The sequence below is a fragment of the Eutrigla gurnardus genome, assembly GCF_963514095.1.
Source record: "Eutrigla gurnardus genome assembly, chromosome: 8".
NCBI classification, from domain to species: domain Eukaryota; kingdom Metazoa; phylum Chordata; class Actinopteri; order Perciformes; family Triglidae; genus Eutrigla; species Eutrigla gurnardus.
This window is the reverse complement of record NC_139922.1, coordinates 14,389,502-14,409,311: the sequence shown is the minus strand read 5'-3', so window position 1 is coordinate 14,409,311 and position 19,810 is coordinate 14,389,502. Positions and strand designations below refer to the sequence as shown.

General features: G+C 42.5%; 2 protein-coding genes across 3 annotated transcripts; both read left to right on the top strand.

The window, feature by feature from the left end:
- The first annotated feature begins 164 nt into the window (after window positions 1-164).
- Window positions 165-14,458, top strand: ahcyl1 (adenosylhomocysteinase-like 1). Of its 2 annotated transcripts, none has more exons than XM_084016064.1 (17): window positions 165-675; window positions 7,713-7,827; window positions 7,947-8,090; window positions 8,701-8,801; window positions 8,881-8,983; window positions 9,721-9,815; window positions 9,912-10,018; window positions 10,520-10,636; window positions 10,756-10,819; window positions 10,939-11,027; window positions 11,192-11,262; window positions 11,601-11,695; window positions 12,079-12,177; window positions 12,578-12,646; window positions 12,743-12,821; window positions 12,971-13,091; window positions 13,204-14,458. In XM_084016064.1, exons 1-17 carry the CDS (start codon window positions 484-486, stop codon window positions 13,208-13,210), a joined length of 1,668 nt encoding a protein of 555 aa, XP_083872190.1. In that variant the 5' UTR covers window positions 165-483; the 3' UTR covers window positions 13,211-14,458. The 2 variants fall into 2 exon arrangements, with proteins under 2 accessions (XP_083872190.1, XP_083872191.1); XM_084016065.1 differs by lacking the exon at window positions 165-675 and adding an exon at window positions 4,781-4,928.
- A 343-nt stretch (window positions 14,459-14,801) lies between these two features.
- hspa1b (heat shock protein family A (Hsp70) member 1B) lies at window positions 14,802-17,729 on the top strand. Its single transcript, XM_084014748.1, has 2 exons — window positions 14,802-14,961; window positions 15,424-17,729. Exon 2 carries the CDS (start codon window positions 15,446-15,448, stop codon window positions 17,363-17,365), a length of 1,920 nt encoding a protein of 639 aa, XP_083870874.1. The 5' UTR covers window positions 14,802-14,961; window positions 15,424-15,445; the 3' UTR covers window positions 17,366-17,729.
- Window positions 17,730-19,810: the final 2,081 nt, after the last annotated feature.

Here is a 19,810-nt window from a genome sequence, read left to right as displayed (position 1 = left end):
CTATTGAAACAGAGCATCTAGGTTACACTTGCGTCGACTCTCAAGTAGTAACGACTAAACGTAATGTAATTAACCGAAGTTGTCGCTACTTTTGCTGTGGGAAACCAGCGTCAGCCGCTACTTCTCCTTCCGTACTCCTCCGCACCGGCGCGGACCGGATGACAACCGCCCCCTCCACACACGGGCTGCTTGTTCAGGTGACAGCTTCAACAAACCGCCCCCTCCCCGCAGAGATGTTGCCGTCTGTGGATGACAGCGGACCAGAGGACCGACACAAGTGAAGGGTAGAGAGCAGCTTAATCTCTCCTAAAGTAGGCTACTTATTGCTCCGCGCTGTGGTCCTGTAGAAGAGCTCCAGCCGCTGCTCGCTCATTTTAAGCCACGAAGCTTAACGACGAGAGGAAGAAGGCGACGGACGAAGCTAACGCTAGGTCTGAATCACATTCCTTTCTTCCGCAACGGTCCCGACGCCTCCTGGATGCGATGACCGACTCGGTCGTGGACGGCAAGGCGGAGGTGAAACAAGCCACCAAATATGTCAAAGAGACCGAAAACGTCGCGGAGAAATATTCGGCGATGACCGTCAGCAAGAACAGCAGCGATGTGAATATGAACGTCGGGGAAATGCCCTCCGCGGCGTTCACCGCAGTCCCCACGCTGAAATCCGTCAAGAAGGTAAGAAACGTGATGCTCGCCATCACTCCGCCGCCGCCGCTGGGCAAGGAGACTGCGCTGTGGGCAGGCACGTGTGAGGAGGAGTACACCTTGTACTGCAGAGGAGTACCACTGCACAAGGCCGTTAAATGTACTGTGTGGGTATTCATCATGTATTCATCGTGTGTTCATCATGTATTCATAAGGCACCAGAGGGACAGCGGAGAGGTCAATGACGCGTTGTTGCATGTGATGCTGCAGTGTCACAGTGACACTGAGGAATCCCTCCATCCCAGCCAAGCCAAGCTGCAATGTGAAAAATAATATTCACCTTTTTTTTTAAATTAGTCATATTTGACTGAAGAATCTAAGAAGTTAGGCCACAAAAAAAGCTTCCACACGTGGTATTCATTTAGTCATTGCAGGTTATAGCATATAATTTAAAATGGGCTTTCATAAAGATTGGATTATCTTTCATGGAGCCTTCCTGTTCATTTAAATCACAATGTCTACATCATGCCAACATCCTGCAGGCAGGAAACGACTAAAAGCCAAGTTAAGCTGTTAAACCTCCGATTCAAGGCCTCTGCAAAGTGAAGTAATACATGGCCTAACATACCTTAGCTTAGACGGGTGTTTGCACTCTACATACGAGGTATTTAATGAGGCGGGGGCTTTCCTTTCTGAAGAATTTCAATCCACCATGAATTATCATCACAGAGCTTTGAATTCAGGTGTAGTGTCGGTGGGATTTATTTGAAAAAATGAATCTATCTAGTGAATTTGATTGTGTGTGTGTGGTTTATCACTAATAATCATCACTATTGGTAATAAGAACAACATGATGGTAATGTATGAGCAGCACAAGGTCCCGTGAGAAAGTGCCTTGGATTTCTTGGCTGTTACAGAACAATCATGAGAACGAAAGCCTCCCTTGAGGAGGCTGCTCATTACAGATCCACCATGCTGTGTAAAAGCTGGCAACAGACAGCAGATAAACACGGAGCAGACAGTGGATTAGAGCCTTCTTTTCTCAGAGCCCCTTTCATACCATGCTATTGTCAAGTTTGCCAACTCACTTGAGAAGCATTTTTCTAAACCCTCAAGGTGACCTTTAAATTGTGACTACTTTGTTTGTGTTTGATACACCTGCAGTGTGTCAATATTGTAGCTTGAGGAGTCTTTGCTGCATCTTAGCTGTTCCTTGGACTGCACTCTTCTGGACTTAGATGTTGTTCCTGGAATCCACTGGAGCCTCTGTCCCAGTTTGGGGGTTAAAGCTCTGCTTTTCTACCTCCTCTTTCAGTCTATGGTATTTTTCAAGCGTCATGTTCCTTCTTCCTTCTGCTTGGGATATCTATGCTGTCCTCTGTTGTTTGTCCAGCACCACGATGTCTGGTTGGTCAGCCATCACCAGTTTATCAGTCTGGATCTGGAAGTCCGACAGGATCGTAGCCTGGTCATTCTCATCCACCTTTGGAGGTGACTTCCATTTTGACCTTGGGACTAACAGCCCATACTCACAGATGCCACTCGGTTATGGTGCTCCATGTACGCTTTATCTGCGTGCATCTTACACCCTGTTGTTATGTGCTGGACTGTCTCAGGGGCATCTACCCTGCACCTGGGGTCCTGTCTGGTGTGGTAGACCCCGGCCTCTATTGACCTTGTGCTCAGTACCCACACACATAGCCCAAATGACATCCCAATGTCATTGCTGTTGGTCCTGGTGATGATAGCAGTTTTTTTCAGACAATGTAACACTGCACTATTAGTTGTTTCTTAGTAAGCTTTAATGTTGGGTTTCGAAGCGACCATTGAACCCACATCCTCTACAGATACCACATATGGGTTGCGTTTATAGTAGCATTCCAACAGTTCCTCATTCTCTTCACTCGTCCATGTATGTCTTGTTTCAGTAGCCCATTATATCCATCCATCCATCCATCCATCCATCCATCCATCCATCCATCCATCAGAAGTCATAATGACATGTTAAATAAACAAACAAATAAACACAGTCTTAGAAATCACCATAGATTTGAATTAAACTCTAACAGTCTCAAAAACTACAAATCGTGAGTTTCACCAAACTGGCGTTTACTGGTATTTTATAATAATGTAAGATGCACCATTAATTGTTACAAGTCAGTATTGTTCATTCCAAATGATGTGTTTTATATAACTGCTTTGTAATTTGATTGCATCATAGTCGAAGTAGGCCTATGGTCCAAGAGGTGGACAACATAATCATCATAATAAAAATATCTATTTTCCCAGCAGCAGGGCATACAGGCTTCAGAATATTAGCTCAGACCCCCTGTCTGACAAGGCAATAATGTGTGGACCGCGAGTCGCCCCAGGGAGCCTGATTGAAAACATATTGGATGGTAGGAATGTGCACTCTGCTTATGAAAACAAAGCTGCATGTTATGAGTAAAAGTGAGAACCTGGTGTCAAACGGAGCCACCTGTTTGCATGGAAACGATGATTAAATAAAGCAAATACTTCAAATGATTGGGGGGGAAATAGGATGAATTAAAAATCCTGATTTATCTCTTAAAATATCACAAATTACAAAGAAGTGTTGGATGTCTGTTGTAGTTAGGAGGCTGGTGGCTTGTCACATAATCTACTGAGAAAGTCCAAAAACCAAAAAAATCAACGCTACAAAATGAAATGAGTGTATGTATGCGTGGGCGATTCAAAGTACGCCACTACTCTGCCTCCTCTCTCTCTCTCTCTCTCTGAAGCCATCCAGCGGTTACACAACGCGCCCCCCGGGAACTGGACTCACTCACTTGTTCATGCATCATCATGATTTTTAACTGATCCCCGTGGGCTGTTTAACATAGATACTCAAAAATCTTTGTACCATATTTTTAGTACCTCATCTTGTTTGTCTACCAACATCACGGCAGAGTTTTGTGAAGGTCAAACGCGCATTTTCTTTTCCCTCGGCAGGTTTAAATAAAGGTGTGGAAATGTCAATTATCCCAGAAGAAATCTGCTCTCCTCAGCCTCAGTCCGTAAAGTCTGACAAAGTCAGGGTCAACAGTATGTGGAGGAATTGACACCACGGGGCTTCCGTCTAGCTATTCAGTTTCTCCTTTCTAGTGTTTTTTTGAAACTCGGTCTGCCAAGTCTGACAAGTAAAGTACTGTGTGACCCATATTAACATTGAGGGAAAAGTCACCATAAGATGAGAAATATAACACATGCATACGGACTAGTTTCATCATTTCCCGACTGTGTTCTCAGTTGTGCCTTTTGGGTATTTTAAACCTGGAGTATATGTTGCATTTTCTGACGTCTGTTCATGAAATGTGGTTGTGGGTTATCTTGATTTACATATTCATTGAAGATTTCAAATTATGGCAATAAGTAGAAGTTATTGTTTTTGCTAATACTCTGGAGGAGGGATTAACAGGCTGCATGTTTTTTTTCACAACATTGTGTGTGTCTTTGACTTGGTGAAAGGTGACCACTGTGAGTAGTATACAAAGATCTATGTGGATTAGACTGTATGTCTTCTCAGTTAGATGGCGCCGTAGAGCCTTCTGGCTAAGTAGTTAATGTCACCTTATGCCAGGCCCTTATTGAACCCTATACACTGCCAGCTGATAGTCACACCACAGCTTAAGTCTGTGACCTGGCCTGCTATCTAAGAGAGACGGGGTATTTTTAGCTTCTAGGATGGGACTGGACAGGCTGCTTATTGATGCAGCTCAATGCTAATGGAAATAGTGTTTAATTCATCATGTCAATCCCCTCTCATTTAGCCCAAATCAGAAGTACAGCCTGAAAGTAAAAGCTGCAGCAGATGGGTTTTTTTTAATTTTTTTATTGTGCATCTGTGTTTTTTTTTCTGTTTGTATATCTTGTTTGTGTGTATCTACATATTCATCTCTCAGAACTAAAAAAAAAATATATACAAAAGATGCAACCTGACTTTAGAAGCTCGTTGTCAAGGGCAGAGAGAGAGAGAGAGAGAGAGAGAGAGAGAGAGAGAGAGGCTCAGTGGGAATCAACCTCCCCTTTCTCTTTAGGCCTCTCTCTCTCCTGTCTCTCTCTCTCTCCAGGTTGGCCATTTAGAAATCACTATAATAGGTGGGAACCTCCCCCCAGCTCTGCCTGGGAGTGTTCTGGGATAATAGCATCAGGGACACCTAGTACCATCACGCAGAGGACACATAGGCGCAGGAAAGCAGGCTGGAAAAACTTGAGAGTGACCGGCAGCCATGGCACACAAACATGGGCACGGGAGAGAAAGGGTGAGTCGCTACTAATGCATCACCGGGAACTCATCCAGCACACTTATTCTTAAAGATACTGCACATCCCACACACAGATGTGCCGAAGTTACTTTTGTCGTGTTATAAGTTTTTGTCCAATTTGCAGTAACGTCGAACAATTCCTAAACCACACAGAAGTTTTCTCTTTTACTTGCAACCAAATTTGTTGGTACAAGCTTCTCCTCAAAAAGCCAAAGGTATTCATGGAGCTCACGTCTGGGAAGGTTAACTGTGTATTTGTACAAGAAACAGAATTGTGTCTAAAGTATCACTTTACGCCATTAGTCACATTAACCTTGATTTCTTCAATGATTTAACCACAAGAGAGGGAGTCTCCATGAATAGGAGGGGAGAACAATACAGAAATTCAAGAGACTGTGCAAGAACCGTTGCAAAGTAAACATAAAAGAAGTATTTTGCAAGTGCATGAGACAGAGGCCTCTCTCAATTGTGAAAACAGAGACATGCAGAGATCTCCTCGGTTCAAACTGTCTCACAAGGGTCTTGAGTTTCGCTATGCTGACACAGTTGATGTTGATGATTGCTCATAGGGAATGAAAAAGAGGGATTGTGAGACATAAACACTGTGAATAAAGTAACTTCGGTTTTAGCCATGCATGCTACAGTTAGAAATAGAAACCAGGACAAGTTTTAGGTCAAAACTACCTGTTTTGTCTCCTATAAGGCTTAACTAGTATGGTTGTGTGGGATCACAAGTGATGTTGGTTTTATGAAACTCATTCAATCAGCCTTGGCTTCTACTGACGTTTGTGTAGTGACTACCAGGTAACAGAGTCATGCTAGATATCAGCTTGAGTTTACACTCCTCTCGGTATTATATTTGACTGTGGAAATCATTTCTGTACACTAAGGTATTCCTTTACTCTTTAATATAATGATTAACACTGGGCTTCACCATGGTTGTGGGCTGATGTCCTTATGGCCAGTGCACATCCTACTCAAATGTTACCCAACTCACTGTTGTTAATCTGGCATTTATGTGTTGCCGGATTTGTCGCGTGTGTGTTGTGTCAACTGTGCTGTCTGGCACCTTAGTTTTTAGTCCAAACACATTCTATGGACATTTAAAATAGGAGAACAAGGAAACCGCACGGCATTGTCATGATGAAAGAGATGTGAATGGATTTATCCCTGAGGCAAAAGCAAGTGTTTAACGAGGAGAACAAACCTTTTGTAGACATTTAAAGAACGCACACAATTGAGAATAACCTTGCACTCTAGCGCTACCATTAAAGAAAACACTCTAAGTGAAATGATCAGCAATTAGGAAGTACGCAACAACAATACCTTTAATTGGTTTCAGGAATAGAATATCCTCCATCCTGCAAACATTCTGACAACAAAACATTTTCACTCAACAGCCACATAAAGGAAAGAATGGAGGAATATAGGATGAAATTCAAGGCAGAAATGTGTGAACGTTGAAAGTCACTGCATGACATTATGCAATGTTGTGACAGTATACAGTGTTGTGTTTGAGCTTGGCATTGATCCAACACACTTAAAGCCACCAGGATATATGTGTGATTTCTTGTAAACGCTGAGACAGATAGCAGGTCTCTGTGCAACGCCTCATCAGGCTTTTAGCAATTTCTTAGCAATGTCAAGGTAACATTGGTTTCTTTTATGCAGGATAATGTTGCTTATCCCGCAGTAATGGGTTTGTTGCCGGCAAATCCGGGAGAAAACAATTGTGTGTCAGTATTTGCAGATGTGATACTGAGTCTTGGAACAGATCAATGAAAGTTAAAGCCATAGGGTCCAAAAGGAAAGGACATTCACAAGGTTCAGAAGCACCTGCAGACTTCCTGTTTAATTAAAATGCTGAGTCAGTTATTGACCTGTGAATGACCCTGTCTCTCTATTACAGACTGATTTATTTACAGTGCCAGGTGTAAGTAAAGTAGACCCTAACACCACCTGGGCTTCTACGTATGTGGAAATAAAATATTCCTGCATTTATTTTAGGATTGTTTCTGACTTGTCTGCTTTTGTAATTATTATCAGGATCAGTTTAGTTAAAGAGTTCTGTTGGACTTTAACACCTTAAGTGACCCAGTTTACTGAAAGAGATCTCCCTACTGTTTCAGTGTCAGGGAGATGCTGTTTTTTATTAAACCGCTCAACGATAAGACTTTTTAAAATTGCATCAACTTGTGTGGTTTGGTGCAGTAACTGTAAACACTGGACAGGTGAGCCTTCTGTTTTATTTTTAAAGACTAGTCCAGTTCAGCCAAGCTAGCTGTGTGCTGATCCATTTTATGTGTTTCCAGGTCTTTGATCTCGGGCCCTTTGAAGGGTTAGGTTGACACGATGAACCACACCAACAACCGAAGCCTGGGTTCTTTTAACAAAGCATAAATCACAGAGCAGGAGGAGAGCATCTAAAAATAGGCAACAGCTCCCTTCTTCCCCAATCCACCCGTGATTTACTGTAACAGACTTGGGGGATTTACTTTTAAAGGACAGTTTTAGTGGTTGAAGCTGTAAAATGAGTCCCAAATATAAACTTGTGAACAAATTACCCAAAAGCATATAAGTGAGTCTGTCAATGTGATGATGACGATGATGGTGATGGTACTTTGTGTTTCTCGCTCTTCCATTCTTCCCTGATTTCATTGTTGACACTTTATCAGTGCATACAGACAGAATAAAAGTCCTAATGCTTAGTCAGTATGATAACTGGATTATGTTTGCCTTTCGTGTTTACGTTGTGCACCATTTTGTTCTGGTTCTTTCCAGATCCAATTTGCGAACACTGAGGACAAACAAGAGTTCAGCAAGTACCCCACCAAGGCCGGCCGCCGCTCCCTCTCTCGGTCCATCTCTCAGTCCTCCACAGACAGCTACAGCTCAGGTGATGCACACACACACACACACATATATCAATATATAAACACAATGCATTGTGTGTATAAAGTATATATTTCATAATTGGCTGTTCAACAATTGACTTGTGAGATTTCCGTTTGATAGCTGCGTCCTACACCGACAGCTCCGATGATGAAACCTCCCCCCGGGACAAAGCCCAGGTCAACACTCATGGCAGCAGTGACTTCTGTGTGAAGAACATCAAGCAGGCCGAATTTGGCCGCCGTGAAATTGAAATTGCAGAACAAGGTATATCTGACCTAACAGGCACACCAGTGTTTCAAAGATGATGGGTTTTTTCACCCATTTCTAAATGTTAGGCTGAGCATTACTGTAGAGTTTGGTCTCTTATGAAATCCCTTTTATCTGGGTTAGGGTTACATGCTGTATCAATCGTTGATACATACACTATCATTATCATTCATACAAAGAGGGCTTTGTGCTACCTGTTGTGACTTTGTTCCTGGATACGTATCACATGACTGTTTTGCTGCTTAGACACTAATTGATAACAGTCCTATGACTCTAGACTGAGGCATTTTTTCTCTACTTACTTCTTATTTTCTTTTTGTTCTTTTTTTACCTCTTCTCAGGTGTTTTTTTTTGTATTCTCACAGGCTCGAAACTCTGTCTCTGACTGTTTAAAGTGCCAGTGTGAGTGATAGGTAGACTAAGTGTGAGTGATAGGTAGACTAACCGAGGCTCACCTGTTGATGACATCGTCGTTTACTGCACATCTTTGAGAAGGGCTTGTTTTTGGATTCAAAATGTCACATCTTTCTTCTCTCTCCCAAAACAAAACCTGACCTTCACGTTGTTTCAGCTTCCACTAACTTGTGTTCCATCTGTTCCTTTCCAGACATGTCTGCCCTGATCTCCTTGAGGAAGAGAGCCCAGGGGGAGAAGCCGCTGGCTGGGGCGAAGATAGTGGGCTGTACCCATATCACCGCTCAGACGGCAGTACGTCCTCTTGTTCTGTTCACCTTCTCTCCGCTAACTCCTGCCACCTCCTCATGTATCCGTACCTGTTCTCTCTTAGGTCCTGATCGAGACTCTGGTGGCCCTCGGGGCCCAGTGTCGCTGGACTGCCTGCAACATCTACTCCACTCAGAACGAGGTGGCTGCTGCTCTCGCTGAAACAGGTAAGAGTCTCTGCTCCCTGGTGTTAAATGTGAACTGTCTTCTTGGTGTGTAGCTAAATCTCAGTCTGCCTTTAAATGACACGAAGAAGACACCACAACAAACATATATATATTGTGTGTATAGATATATATATATATATATATACTGTACTAGGGATGGGACGATATAGGATTTTATCATGTATTGGGATAAATGATTTGTGATACTTGATCGTGGTAAATTTGGGATAATCGTAAATATCATCACAATTGACTTGAAAAAGATGTCTAGCTCACTATCATCGTAGAGCCTGATTTAAAAAACACGATACAAAAATACATTTTTAAAATGTATTTATCCTTTATTTATATTTACGATTATTTCATTGTTCACTAAAAAGGATGTTCAGTAAAAGAAATGATGTGTCTTATCTGTGACACAATATACACATTTTTGTTTCTTAACAAAATGTTCAGTGGTTTTAGAATTTTTAAGCATAGTTTTAAGCATTTTCATATTGTCCCATGCCTAGTCTGTACATTGACTATAATAGCTGTCTGCAATGCATTAAACAGATGTTTTTTTATTCTGTTGAAACATCTTGTGTTCTTCTAATGCTTGCAAAGCAACCCATCTGTGTATGTGCGTCCACCGTGTAATGTTCCCCTAATGGACCTGTTGCTCATGCGGCTGGCAGGTCCTCCTTTACTCTGCTGTCTGTCTTTGCCATTAGGTGTGTGTGCTTTGTTTCCTGCAGGGGTACCTGTGTTTGCATGGAAGGGTGAGTCAGAGGACGACTTCTGGTGGTGCATCGATCGCTGTGTCAACACAGAAGGCTGGCAGGCTAATATGGTATCAACCTGGCGATCACATGATGAACTTAATCTGGTTTCTACTGTGCTAGTGTAGATTGTGGTGGTCGTCATTCATGCTGTGTTTTTCTCTCAGATCTTGGATGATGGTGGAGACTTAACCCACTGGGTGTACAAGAAATATCCTAGTGTGTTCAAGAAGGTCCGGGGTATCGTGGAGGAGAGTGTCACTGGAGTGCACAGGTGAGATGGGGCTTCGTTTAGCAGCTTTTTTAACTTACCGGTATACACTTCACTTTGGGCAAAGATGATTTAGCCTTGTTAGCCTTGCCTTGTTAGCCTTGCCTTGTTGCACTGTTTAGTTGAGTTGAAGCTGCTTCTGGAATCCTTTTCTAGGAGGTCTTATTTTGTCCTCTAGATGGAGCTGAGCGGGAAGCAAACCAAGCGATGAATGATGCATACTGTGTCAGCACAAAGTATCAAAAGCAGTTCTATAAGTCATAGTAGTATTAATACACACTGACACTGTAGATTGAAAAGGTCGCTGGTGTAATTTGACTGGAGCCTCTTTGAGAAGCACGACAGTGCTGGACTTCAGGTCACAGCAGCCGTGCATGTACGACTCCCGATGGAATCAATTAGCCGGATGCTCTGGAGAGTGCAAGGTCACGCTGAGCTCGGTTTGTGTGTGTGGATATGTGCATGTGTGTGTGCCTGAACACGTTTCCTAATGTGTCCTCTCAGATTGTACCAGTTGTCTAAGGCTGGCAAGCTCTGTGTCCCCGCCATGAATGTGAACGACTCAGTCACCAAGCAGAAATTTGACAACCTTTACTGCTGCCGTGAATCTATCCTGGATGGGTGAGGAGAATTAAATCATCTGGAAAGCGAGCAAATCTTTTTGTGTGTTACTGTTTCATGAGTTTATGGGTTTGAGTCGTGCGGATGCATACAAGTGTGTGTCGTTTTGTCCCTGCCAGCTTGAAGAGGACCACGGATATCATGTTTGGAGGCAAACAAGTTGTCGTGTGTGGTTATGGAGAGGTGAGTCATTCTTTGATTTCATATGGAAAGATCTCAGTTTTGATGGACTGATTTTTCATCTTTTCTACACGTATTGTAGATTTCTGTTTACAACTATTGTACTGTCCTGTGGTGTTTAGGTGGGGAAAGGGTGCTGCACTGCTCTGAAGGCCCTGGGAGCCATTGTGTGCATCACAGAGATCGACCCCATCTGTGCCCTGCAGGCATGGTGAGTCACTAACGTTACCATTCATCTCTGCTCCACGTTGTGCTCCACTGTCGATGTTGTGCCGTGATTCCAAAAAGACAATGAATTACAATTAGTTTAACCTGTGATCACCGTGTTAGTGCTGCGTAAACTCATGGATATTTCTGCACGTGTCCCCCACACAGCATGGACGGCTTCCGAGTGGTCAAGCTGAGTGAGGTCATCCGGCAGATGGACGTGGTGATAACGTGCACTGGTACTGTGCCCCCCCCTGCTGTGACATCCATTACTTCTGCTTTGATAATCACAATGTTTCCAGTAAACAAGAGCGCGTCTCATTTAAGTATCCCAGTTCGGGTATCTGGGTCAAAAACAGAATTCACATCTGTATGCTTTTAAAAGCATTTTTTTGAGTATGTGTGTTAGTCAGATGAACGTAATCGCAATCCCCATTTACATGTAGCTAAAGATCCACTCTTATAACAGGATGTTATATCAGGATGTTACATGCACTCTGAAACTCTGCAACCATGAATAACTCTCACTGGAACTCCCACATCGACACATCACTTTACTGTTTTCTTTTTTTTATAGGTAACAAAAATGTCGTCACCAGAGAACAGCTCGACCGAATGAAGAATGGCTGCATCGTCTGCAATATGGGACACTCCAATACTGAGATTGACGTGGTAATGTGCATATTTATTTGTATGATCGGTCTGTAAATATGTATCTCTAGGATTTTCTATTATTAATGATGGTGTCTGAGGCTGTGTCCAGTTTCCTTAAGTCATGTCACGTCTAATTCCTTTTCGGGGATTAGACATGACATGACATAACCCTTTCGGGCTTAAATTGCCAAATTTAGACGCCTCCCTCTTAAGGAGCGACTTTATTTCAATATATTTAGATCATTTATGTTATTATTATTCATTTTAGTTTTTTAACTTTAGTTTCTGCTCTGCTTTGTTTGAATCCCCGGACATGTTAAGAAATGAATTCTCTCCCTTTTTGTTGTATGAAATCACCTTTGTAACTTAACCTGTGTTCTATTTCTATGTGTGATGCTCAGGCGAGTCTTCGCAGCCCCGAGCTGACCTGGGAGAGGGTGCGCTCTCAGGTTGACCACATCATCTGGCCTGATGGAAAGAGGGTTGTTCTGCTGGCGGAGGTAATGTCCCTCCCTCTAAATCTGAAGATTAGTTTCATCCTACCACTTTTAAACCCACACGCTTAGCATAAACACTCAGACTACATCTTGTATTTACACCAGGCTCAGAAGCATTTTCTATTCTAAAAAATTGTGGTAATTCAATATTAATATGCAGATTTTAATGTTAACTGTAGGTCGTTGAGCATGCAGAGTAAAATCATTGAGTCCCCTAGGTCAATTTAATCTAGAGTAACATTCAAGTATGAAAAGGCCTGCTGGTGTCTCACTGTAAGTCAGACAGCTACTGTGTACTCTGTGCTCCTGCAGCAGCCGCACACCTCCATGTTATTCTTATTGTGTCCCTTTTCTGTGTCAAGTTCTACAATGCAGTTAATTTATGTACTTTGTTTTTTACAAGGGTCGCCTCTTGAACCTGAGCTGCTCCACAGTGCCTACGTTTGTGTTGTCCATCACTGCTACGACTCAGGTTAGTAGTCTGAGCCCTCTTTGTGGATCCCTGAACCGGCTCTTTTGCTGCCCTGTAGTAAAATGCATGTCCTGCAACTCATTTTGTCGTCTGTAGGCCCTGGCCCTGATTGAGTTGTTCAACGCTCCAGAGGGGCGATACAAACAGGATGTTTATCTTCTGCCCAAGAAGATGGGTAAGAAATACATCTGCTTTATATTTGACCTATAAAATTCTGTTTGTTGCTCATTGTTAACGCCTCGACACACCATCCAATGAGCCGAAAAAATGGGGAACTAATGTGTTTCCTGACAATTTTGTCTCCAATCGGTGTCTTTCCTCCAGATGAGTATGTGGCCAGTTTGCACCTACCGAACTTTGATGCTCACCTGACGGAGCTCTCTGACGAGCAGGCCAAATACATGGGCCTCAACAAGAACGGCCCCTTCAAACCTAATTATTACAGGTGGGTTTCATCATCTATTGTATATTTTTCCACTATCTTTGATTGTCTAGTATCTCCTATATTTCATGATGTTCTCCCCTGTGTACAATAATACTGTGTATTTTGTTCACAGGTATTAACGAGAGCGTCTGATGCTGTGATTCTCAACACACAGTTGTCCTGGGATAGACAGAGATATCTATTTTATTTTCTAAATTGCTACAAAATGGAGGAATTATTTTAATTATGCTGAATGTAACTTATTAATGACACCTCAGACATAGTGTTTAATATAAAAAAACAAGACGTGTAGGAAACGTGTGATGTATAACCAACTAACATTTTACATGTCCTGTCACGTGTTTAGAAGAAACGCCTGCCTGCATGCTTTCATGTGTATATACGTATTTAGTTGCTAGCGCTTCTGTTACTAGATCACAAAGTCGTTGATTTGCTTGTCTACCCTATTTATGCACAGTGCCAAATGATGGCCGTAAGAATGGAACATACCATCTACGTTTTGTCTTTCGATGACATTAGAATTAATGAGAACATTCCCCGAGCCAGGGTTTGGGCTGAGCCAAAACAAACTCTGTATTGCAATGTACATGATTTTAGAAATATTTGTTTTACTTGTGTTAAATAATCGCATTGAATGGTATTTGCATACATGCCCTAAAAGATATCATCCAGTCACACTTTTTTTTTATTGCAATTTCAGTCATTAAATAAAGCACTTGTTGTGAATTATAATAAGGTATTATAATAAATACATATTATAATAAATATACAGCCCATGAAAGGATGACTGCATTTTAAATTCCTCTGAAATTATCTTCCAAATTTTAATAAATAATACATTTACAACAAAGAGATGTTAAACACATAACAGATTCAAGTGTTAAATATACTGGGCTGTAGTCATTCCTAAAAAAGAAGTACTGAAAGGATTTTCAAACTACTTGAGAACCACTAGTTTCCATTCGCTCACTCAAATCCCAGCTGAGATCCGTCTCTCTTATTTCGTGTGTCGACTGGATAATACCGTTAAGGCCATTGTATGAATGTGCCTTTTTAAATAATTTACGTGTAAATATCAGCACTGACCTTAATAAAATGACCATTCCTCTTTTTGTAAAACCACATGTATTAGTGGTGCATATAATGTCTTCCTTTCACTGCTTCTGGTACTCTTATGTGTGATGTATGAGCAGTGTTGAGAAAAAAAAATAGATTTTTATGTTTGCCATATGATTGTCGCCGTCTTAATTTGATCCAACGGGGTCACCTAAAGTAAAAATTCATGTCTTCAAAATGCATAAGTGTATACTATGTATGTAAAAGAATCCATTAAATCAGCAATAAAGAAAGTTCTTTTCAAAGAGAAATGTAACGTTAAACATGTCAAAATGTGTTGGAACCAAGAATGCTACAACAGAGAGGCCTCTTTAGGTCAATGGTTGGGTATTTACAGTACATGTTTTCCATTATTTTGGGGGGGATAAAGCTTGTATTCATGGCTGCTGACATTTCCACACACACACCCGTCAATGTGCCTTACTACATTCTCTACATTGTGTTCCCTCACCGTCAGCCCTGCTGGCCGAGGGTCAGACTGCTCTCCCACTCTGGAATATTCATCAGCTCTCTCGCACCAGGCCAGCTGAGTTAGTTGCTAATATTATCAGATGAGTCACTGAGCTTGGAGGAGGTCGGGGGGGCGTGGGGGCTCTGGGAGCTTCTGGAAACCTGCTTCCAACTATAAAAGCAAAGGGCCTGAGTCAGTCCAGGCATTCGTTTAAGAAGAACCACACGGAGGCAAAAGTTGCCACTAAGGAAAATACACGAGGAGACTGCTGGGTTCTTTAAGCACCGGAGCTCACCACTGACAGTAAGTAGCAATTGATTTTATTTGGTTATAAATATGGATTGGTAAAGTAGGTCTTTATTAATGGGGGAATTACGTTTATTTCACAGTATGTGAGAAACGGTTGAATGAGTATATAATTATAAGTGTTAGTTAAGTGTCTGGTTTAGGACACATTCAATGTAGAAAAGGTCTAATTCAGGGAATATATGGAAAAAGGTTATTATGATATGATATTTTGTTTTATCATTTTATCAAGTATATACGTTGTAATGTCTGTAAGTTAATATTATATTTCTACTTCCATAATAATGTTTGTCAGTCAGTGTTTCCTTCATTTTAACTTCACTTCTCACATGTCTGATAATAACATAATTAATGAAAATATCACTGACAATAATAATCTAATGATATTCAGTTGCAGTGATCCGTTCTTTCATGTGTAGGACAAGAAAATCAAAATGTGATTTCTCCCCATTTTTCAAGGAAGTCTCAAGCAACAAGTATCATGTCCTCAGCTAAGGGAGTATCGATCGGCATTGACCTGGGCACCACCTATTCTTGTGTCGGGGTTTTCCAGCATGGCAAAGTGGAGATCATCGCCAACGACCAGGGCAACAGGACCACGCCCAGCTATGTGGCCTTTACAGACACAGAGAGGCTCATTGGGGACGCTGCCAAGAATCAGGTCGCCATGAACCCCACCAACACGGTCTTTGACGCCAAACGGCTCATCGGGAGAAAGTTCAGCGACGCAGTTGTCCAGTCTGACATGAAACTCTGGCCTTTCAGGGTGATCAGCGATAGCGGGAAGCCCAAAGTCCAGGTGGAATATAAAGGGGAGGCCAAAGCCTTCTACCCAGAGGAAATCTCCTCCATGGTCCTGGTTAAAATGAAGGAAATTGCCGAGGCCTACCTGGGACAGAGTGTGTCCAACGCAGTCATCACAGTTCCGGCTTATTTCAACGACTCTCAGAGGCAAGCCACCAAGGACGCCGGGGTGATCTCTGGCCTGAACGTGCTCAGGATCATCAACGAGCCCACGGCGGCAGCCATCGCCTACGGCCTGGACAAAGGTAAAAGAGGAGAGCGCAACATACTGATTTTTGATCTCGGCGGAGGCACCTTTGACGTGTCCATCCTGACCATCGAGGACGGCATCTTTGAGGTGAAAGCCACCGCAGGAGACACGCACCTTGGCGGGGAGGACTTTGACAACCGGATGGTCAACCACTTTATTGAGGAGTTTAAAAGAAAACATAAGAAGGACATCAGCCAAAACAAGAGAGCCGTGAGGAGGCTGCGCACGGCTTGTGAGAGAGCGAAGAGGACCCTGTCCTCCAGCACCCAGGCCAGCATCGAGATCGACTCTCTGTTCCAGGGCATCGACTTCTACACCTCCATCACGAGGGCTCGCTTTGAGGAGCTCAACGCGGAGCTCTTCAGGGGAACCCTGGAGCCAGTTGAGAAGGCCCTGCAGGACGCCAAGCTGGATAAATCCAAGATCCATGAAGTTGTCCTGGTCGGTGGCTCCACGAGGATTCCCAAGATCCAGAAACTCTTGCAGGACTTTTTTAACGGCAAAGAACTGAACAAGAGCATCAACCCAGATGAAGCCGTGGCGTACGGCGCAGCGGTCCAGGCTGCCATCCTCATGGGAGACACTTCAGAGAATGTCCAAGACCTGCTGCTGCTGGACGTGGCTCCCCTGTCTCTGGGTATCGAGACCGCGGGCGGAGTCATGACACCTCTAATCAAACGAAACACCACCATCCCCTCCAAGCAGACCCAGATCTTCTCCACATATGCAGACAATCAGCCCGGGGTGCTGGTTCAGGTGTACGAGGGCGAGAGGGCGATGACCAAGGACAACAACCTCTTAGGCAAGTTCGAGCTTGCGGGTATCCCCCCCGCTCCCCGAGGCGTGCCGCAGGTGGAGGTCACGTTCGACATCGACGCCAACGGCATCCTGAACGTGTCGGCTGCTGACAAAAGCACCGGCAAGGAAAACAAGATCACCATCACCAACGACAAGGGCCGCCTCAGCAAAGAGGACATAGAGAGGATGGTGCAGGACTCGGAGAAGTACAAGGCTGAGGATGACATGCAGAGGGAGAAGATCGCAGCCAAGAACTCGCTGGAGTCGTACGCCTATCACATGAGGAGCAGCATGGAGGACGAGGTCGTTAAAGGGAAGATCAGCGAGGAGGATAAAAAGATGGTCATTGACAAGTGCCAACAGGCAATCTCCTGGCTGGAGAACAACCAGATGGCGGAGAAAGACGAGTACGAGCATCAGCAGAATGAACTGGAGAAGGTGTGCAAGCCGATTGTGACCAAGTTGTACCAGGGAGCAGCGGCGTCGGGGAGCTGTGGCAGCCAGGCAGGAAGCGGCTCCAAGGGCCCCACGATCGAGGAAGTGGACTAAAACCACGGACGCCAGCCTTTTGTTTACAGAAATACTTTGGGCATATCACTGTTATTTGGTATTAAACGTGATGTATGTCAATACATATTTTCTTGACTTTTCAAAATAAAAGCTCACACTGCAGACTGCTTTTGGCTACTGGTTCCAATAATAAATCCAGAGTTTGCTTTCAGATATGTTGCTCCAGCCTCCAGAAATGTATTATTAATTTATGTTTTGATTACGGGATTGTCTTTTGATAAAGTTTACTAAAGTACTTTCACCATATTTCTATTTCTACCCATCCCTTTGACTGTGATCTACCCCTCTCTTGTTTTAGAATATGATTTATAATTTGCAAATGTGTATGTTGCACATGACACATGATACAATTAAAAGTAGTAAGCTGTTTTTTGTGCCATCTTCCTTCAAATTCAACATGGTAAATGTAATAAGCATGAGGACCATTTTGAGGTACATTTAAGCCTACTTTTCTTTGAAGTATTTCATCAGTATGCTCATATAGAATATACTTTTTATTCCACTTGGCGACATGTAGGCCTATTTAACGACTCTCCTCCACACCCACACTGGTGTTTTCAATTATCTGGTTGAGTAGCACTCAGGTGTAAATTAGGTGGTTCCACCAGGTCCAGCAAAACCACCAGAGGGGCGAGGGACCTGTCAATCAAGAGCAGTTAGTACACACAGTCCAGTTGGGTAATGACCCAAGCAGATCTAATTAAGCAACATAAGTGAAATCAGTGGTAATCAATAACTTGCCTTTGTGGACAAACACATTGGTGGTAATTCCAACCTGTTATGATCCATTCCACTCTGTTGGACAGGTTTAAAAAAAGAAATAGAAATTGAGAACAAATTTAAATGTTTTTGTGTTGATTTGAAGAGATAAAGAGGATTAAAAGCACACTTACTTTTTTGGTGCAAAAGTGTGTTATTAACCATTTTGGGAGGAACTGGGTTTTTTTTTTAATTGTTATTGTAATTATATGATGGAATAAGGGAGACTGCATATCTCAGAAAATCTTAATAGTGTCAAACATTTAAATGATGAACATTTTTAAATAACTATTTATAAGTCTCCAACTGGGTGGAATACTTTCAATCCATGTCTGAACAATGCACTTGAAATTATTATTATTTGAGTACCTGAGATTGGCCAGTATATTTCCCTGACAGTTAAATATACCACTATTCTATTACAATGCAAAAAACATGAAACATCTGTCTTTTTGTTTTCCTCATAGGTCATGGAGTCAAAATGTAAGAAATTACACTGATATGGTCCCCTGCAATAATTTATTTTACTTTTGATAGGTATATTTTCTGATAATAAATAATTTCTTTAAAATAGTCAACGCTAGACTGAATGAACGACTAAAAAAAATGTATAGTCAGAAATTGTCTTTTTTATTATCATTATTCCAGCATTCTACTTCATCCAAAATCAACCTGGCGCCCACATTACCCACAATGCAACTGGACCTCCAGCAGTTCGGTTTGTTATGCTAGCAGCGGCTAATGTGACGTGCTGCTTGCTAGCCTCGAGCAGAGAGGAGGAGAGAGGAGTTCTGGTAAGATCTCCTCTTTAACTGCGCAGTCATGTTTGTTTTCACAGTCTCCTCTGGGCCACAAAAGGCTTCATACAACTGTTTCCTCACGTAAGGTGTAAACACTTTGATGTAAAAAATAAATAAAAATTAGTCAGGTTCTCCTTTTAAAGTAATATTTTACATTTATTTAGCTACTTTCCCTCATATTCAACACTGTAGTATTGCGACTTTTACCAAACTAAATCAAGTGAACACTCTTTCCGCCTGCCGTTAATCACCGAATGATATGCCCATTTATTGATTTCTGAATGGTTCATTCAACAGGCTCGCCCACACGTGTTGTTCACGGAAACATCCACTAGGTGGCAATCGTAGCTTGAATCAGCGGCAACAGGAGTTCTCCACATACACCGGAGGCCTCAAGGCGACCTGTTGGATCGCACTTGCGGTTGCTTCATAGTAACTAACAATAATAGGCTAATCATTTCCTACAAATGGCAGAGAAATCACATGGATCTTTCAGTTGACCTGCTACTGAAAGTCTAGTCTGACATTAATCCTGATGAAATGGCTTAATTTAAGAGGGCATTCTGTGTAGTTGTCATGAAACATCAGGACACAAGGCTAATATATTCTTATATATATATATATAATTAGTGGTAGCCTACTAGTGCTTAAGTCAGTCTGAGGACATATAAACACCTGTACAACAGTCCACACACACACACACACACACACACACACACACACACACACACACACACTGTAATACACATTAATTCACACATTGTGCGCAGTGTTGTTTGTACTAAAACATTTAATTGGGGTGTTGATCATCTCCCGCTCTCTCCCTCTCTCTCTCACAAACCCCTGATCAGCCCCTCCTCTCGCT

Excerpts from the sequence above, each read along its gene's own strand:
- hspa1b (XM_084014748.1), top strand. The coding sequence starts at position 15,446 with ATGTCCTCAGCTAAGGGAGTATCGATCGGCATTGACCTGGGCACCACC.
- ahcyl1 (XM_084016064.1), top strand. The coding sequence starts at position 484 with ATGACCGACTCGGTCGTGGACGGCAAGGCGGAGGTGAAACAAGCCACC. Across the intron at positions 676-7,712 it reads CGCTGAAATCCGTCAAGAAG|ATCCAATTTGCGAACACTGA; the intron begins GTAAGAAACGTG and ends GGTTCTTTCCAG. Across the intron at positions 11,263-11,600 it reads CGTGGTGATAACGTGCACTG|GTAACAAAAATGTCGTCACC; the intron begins GTACTGTGCCCC and ends TTTTTTTTATAG.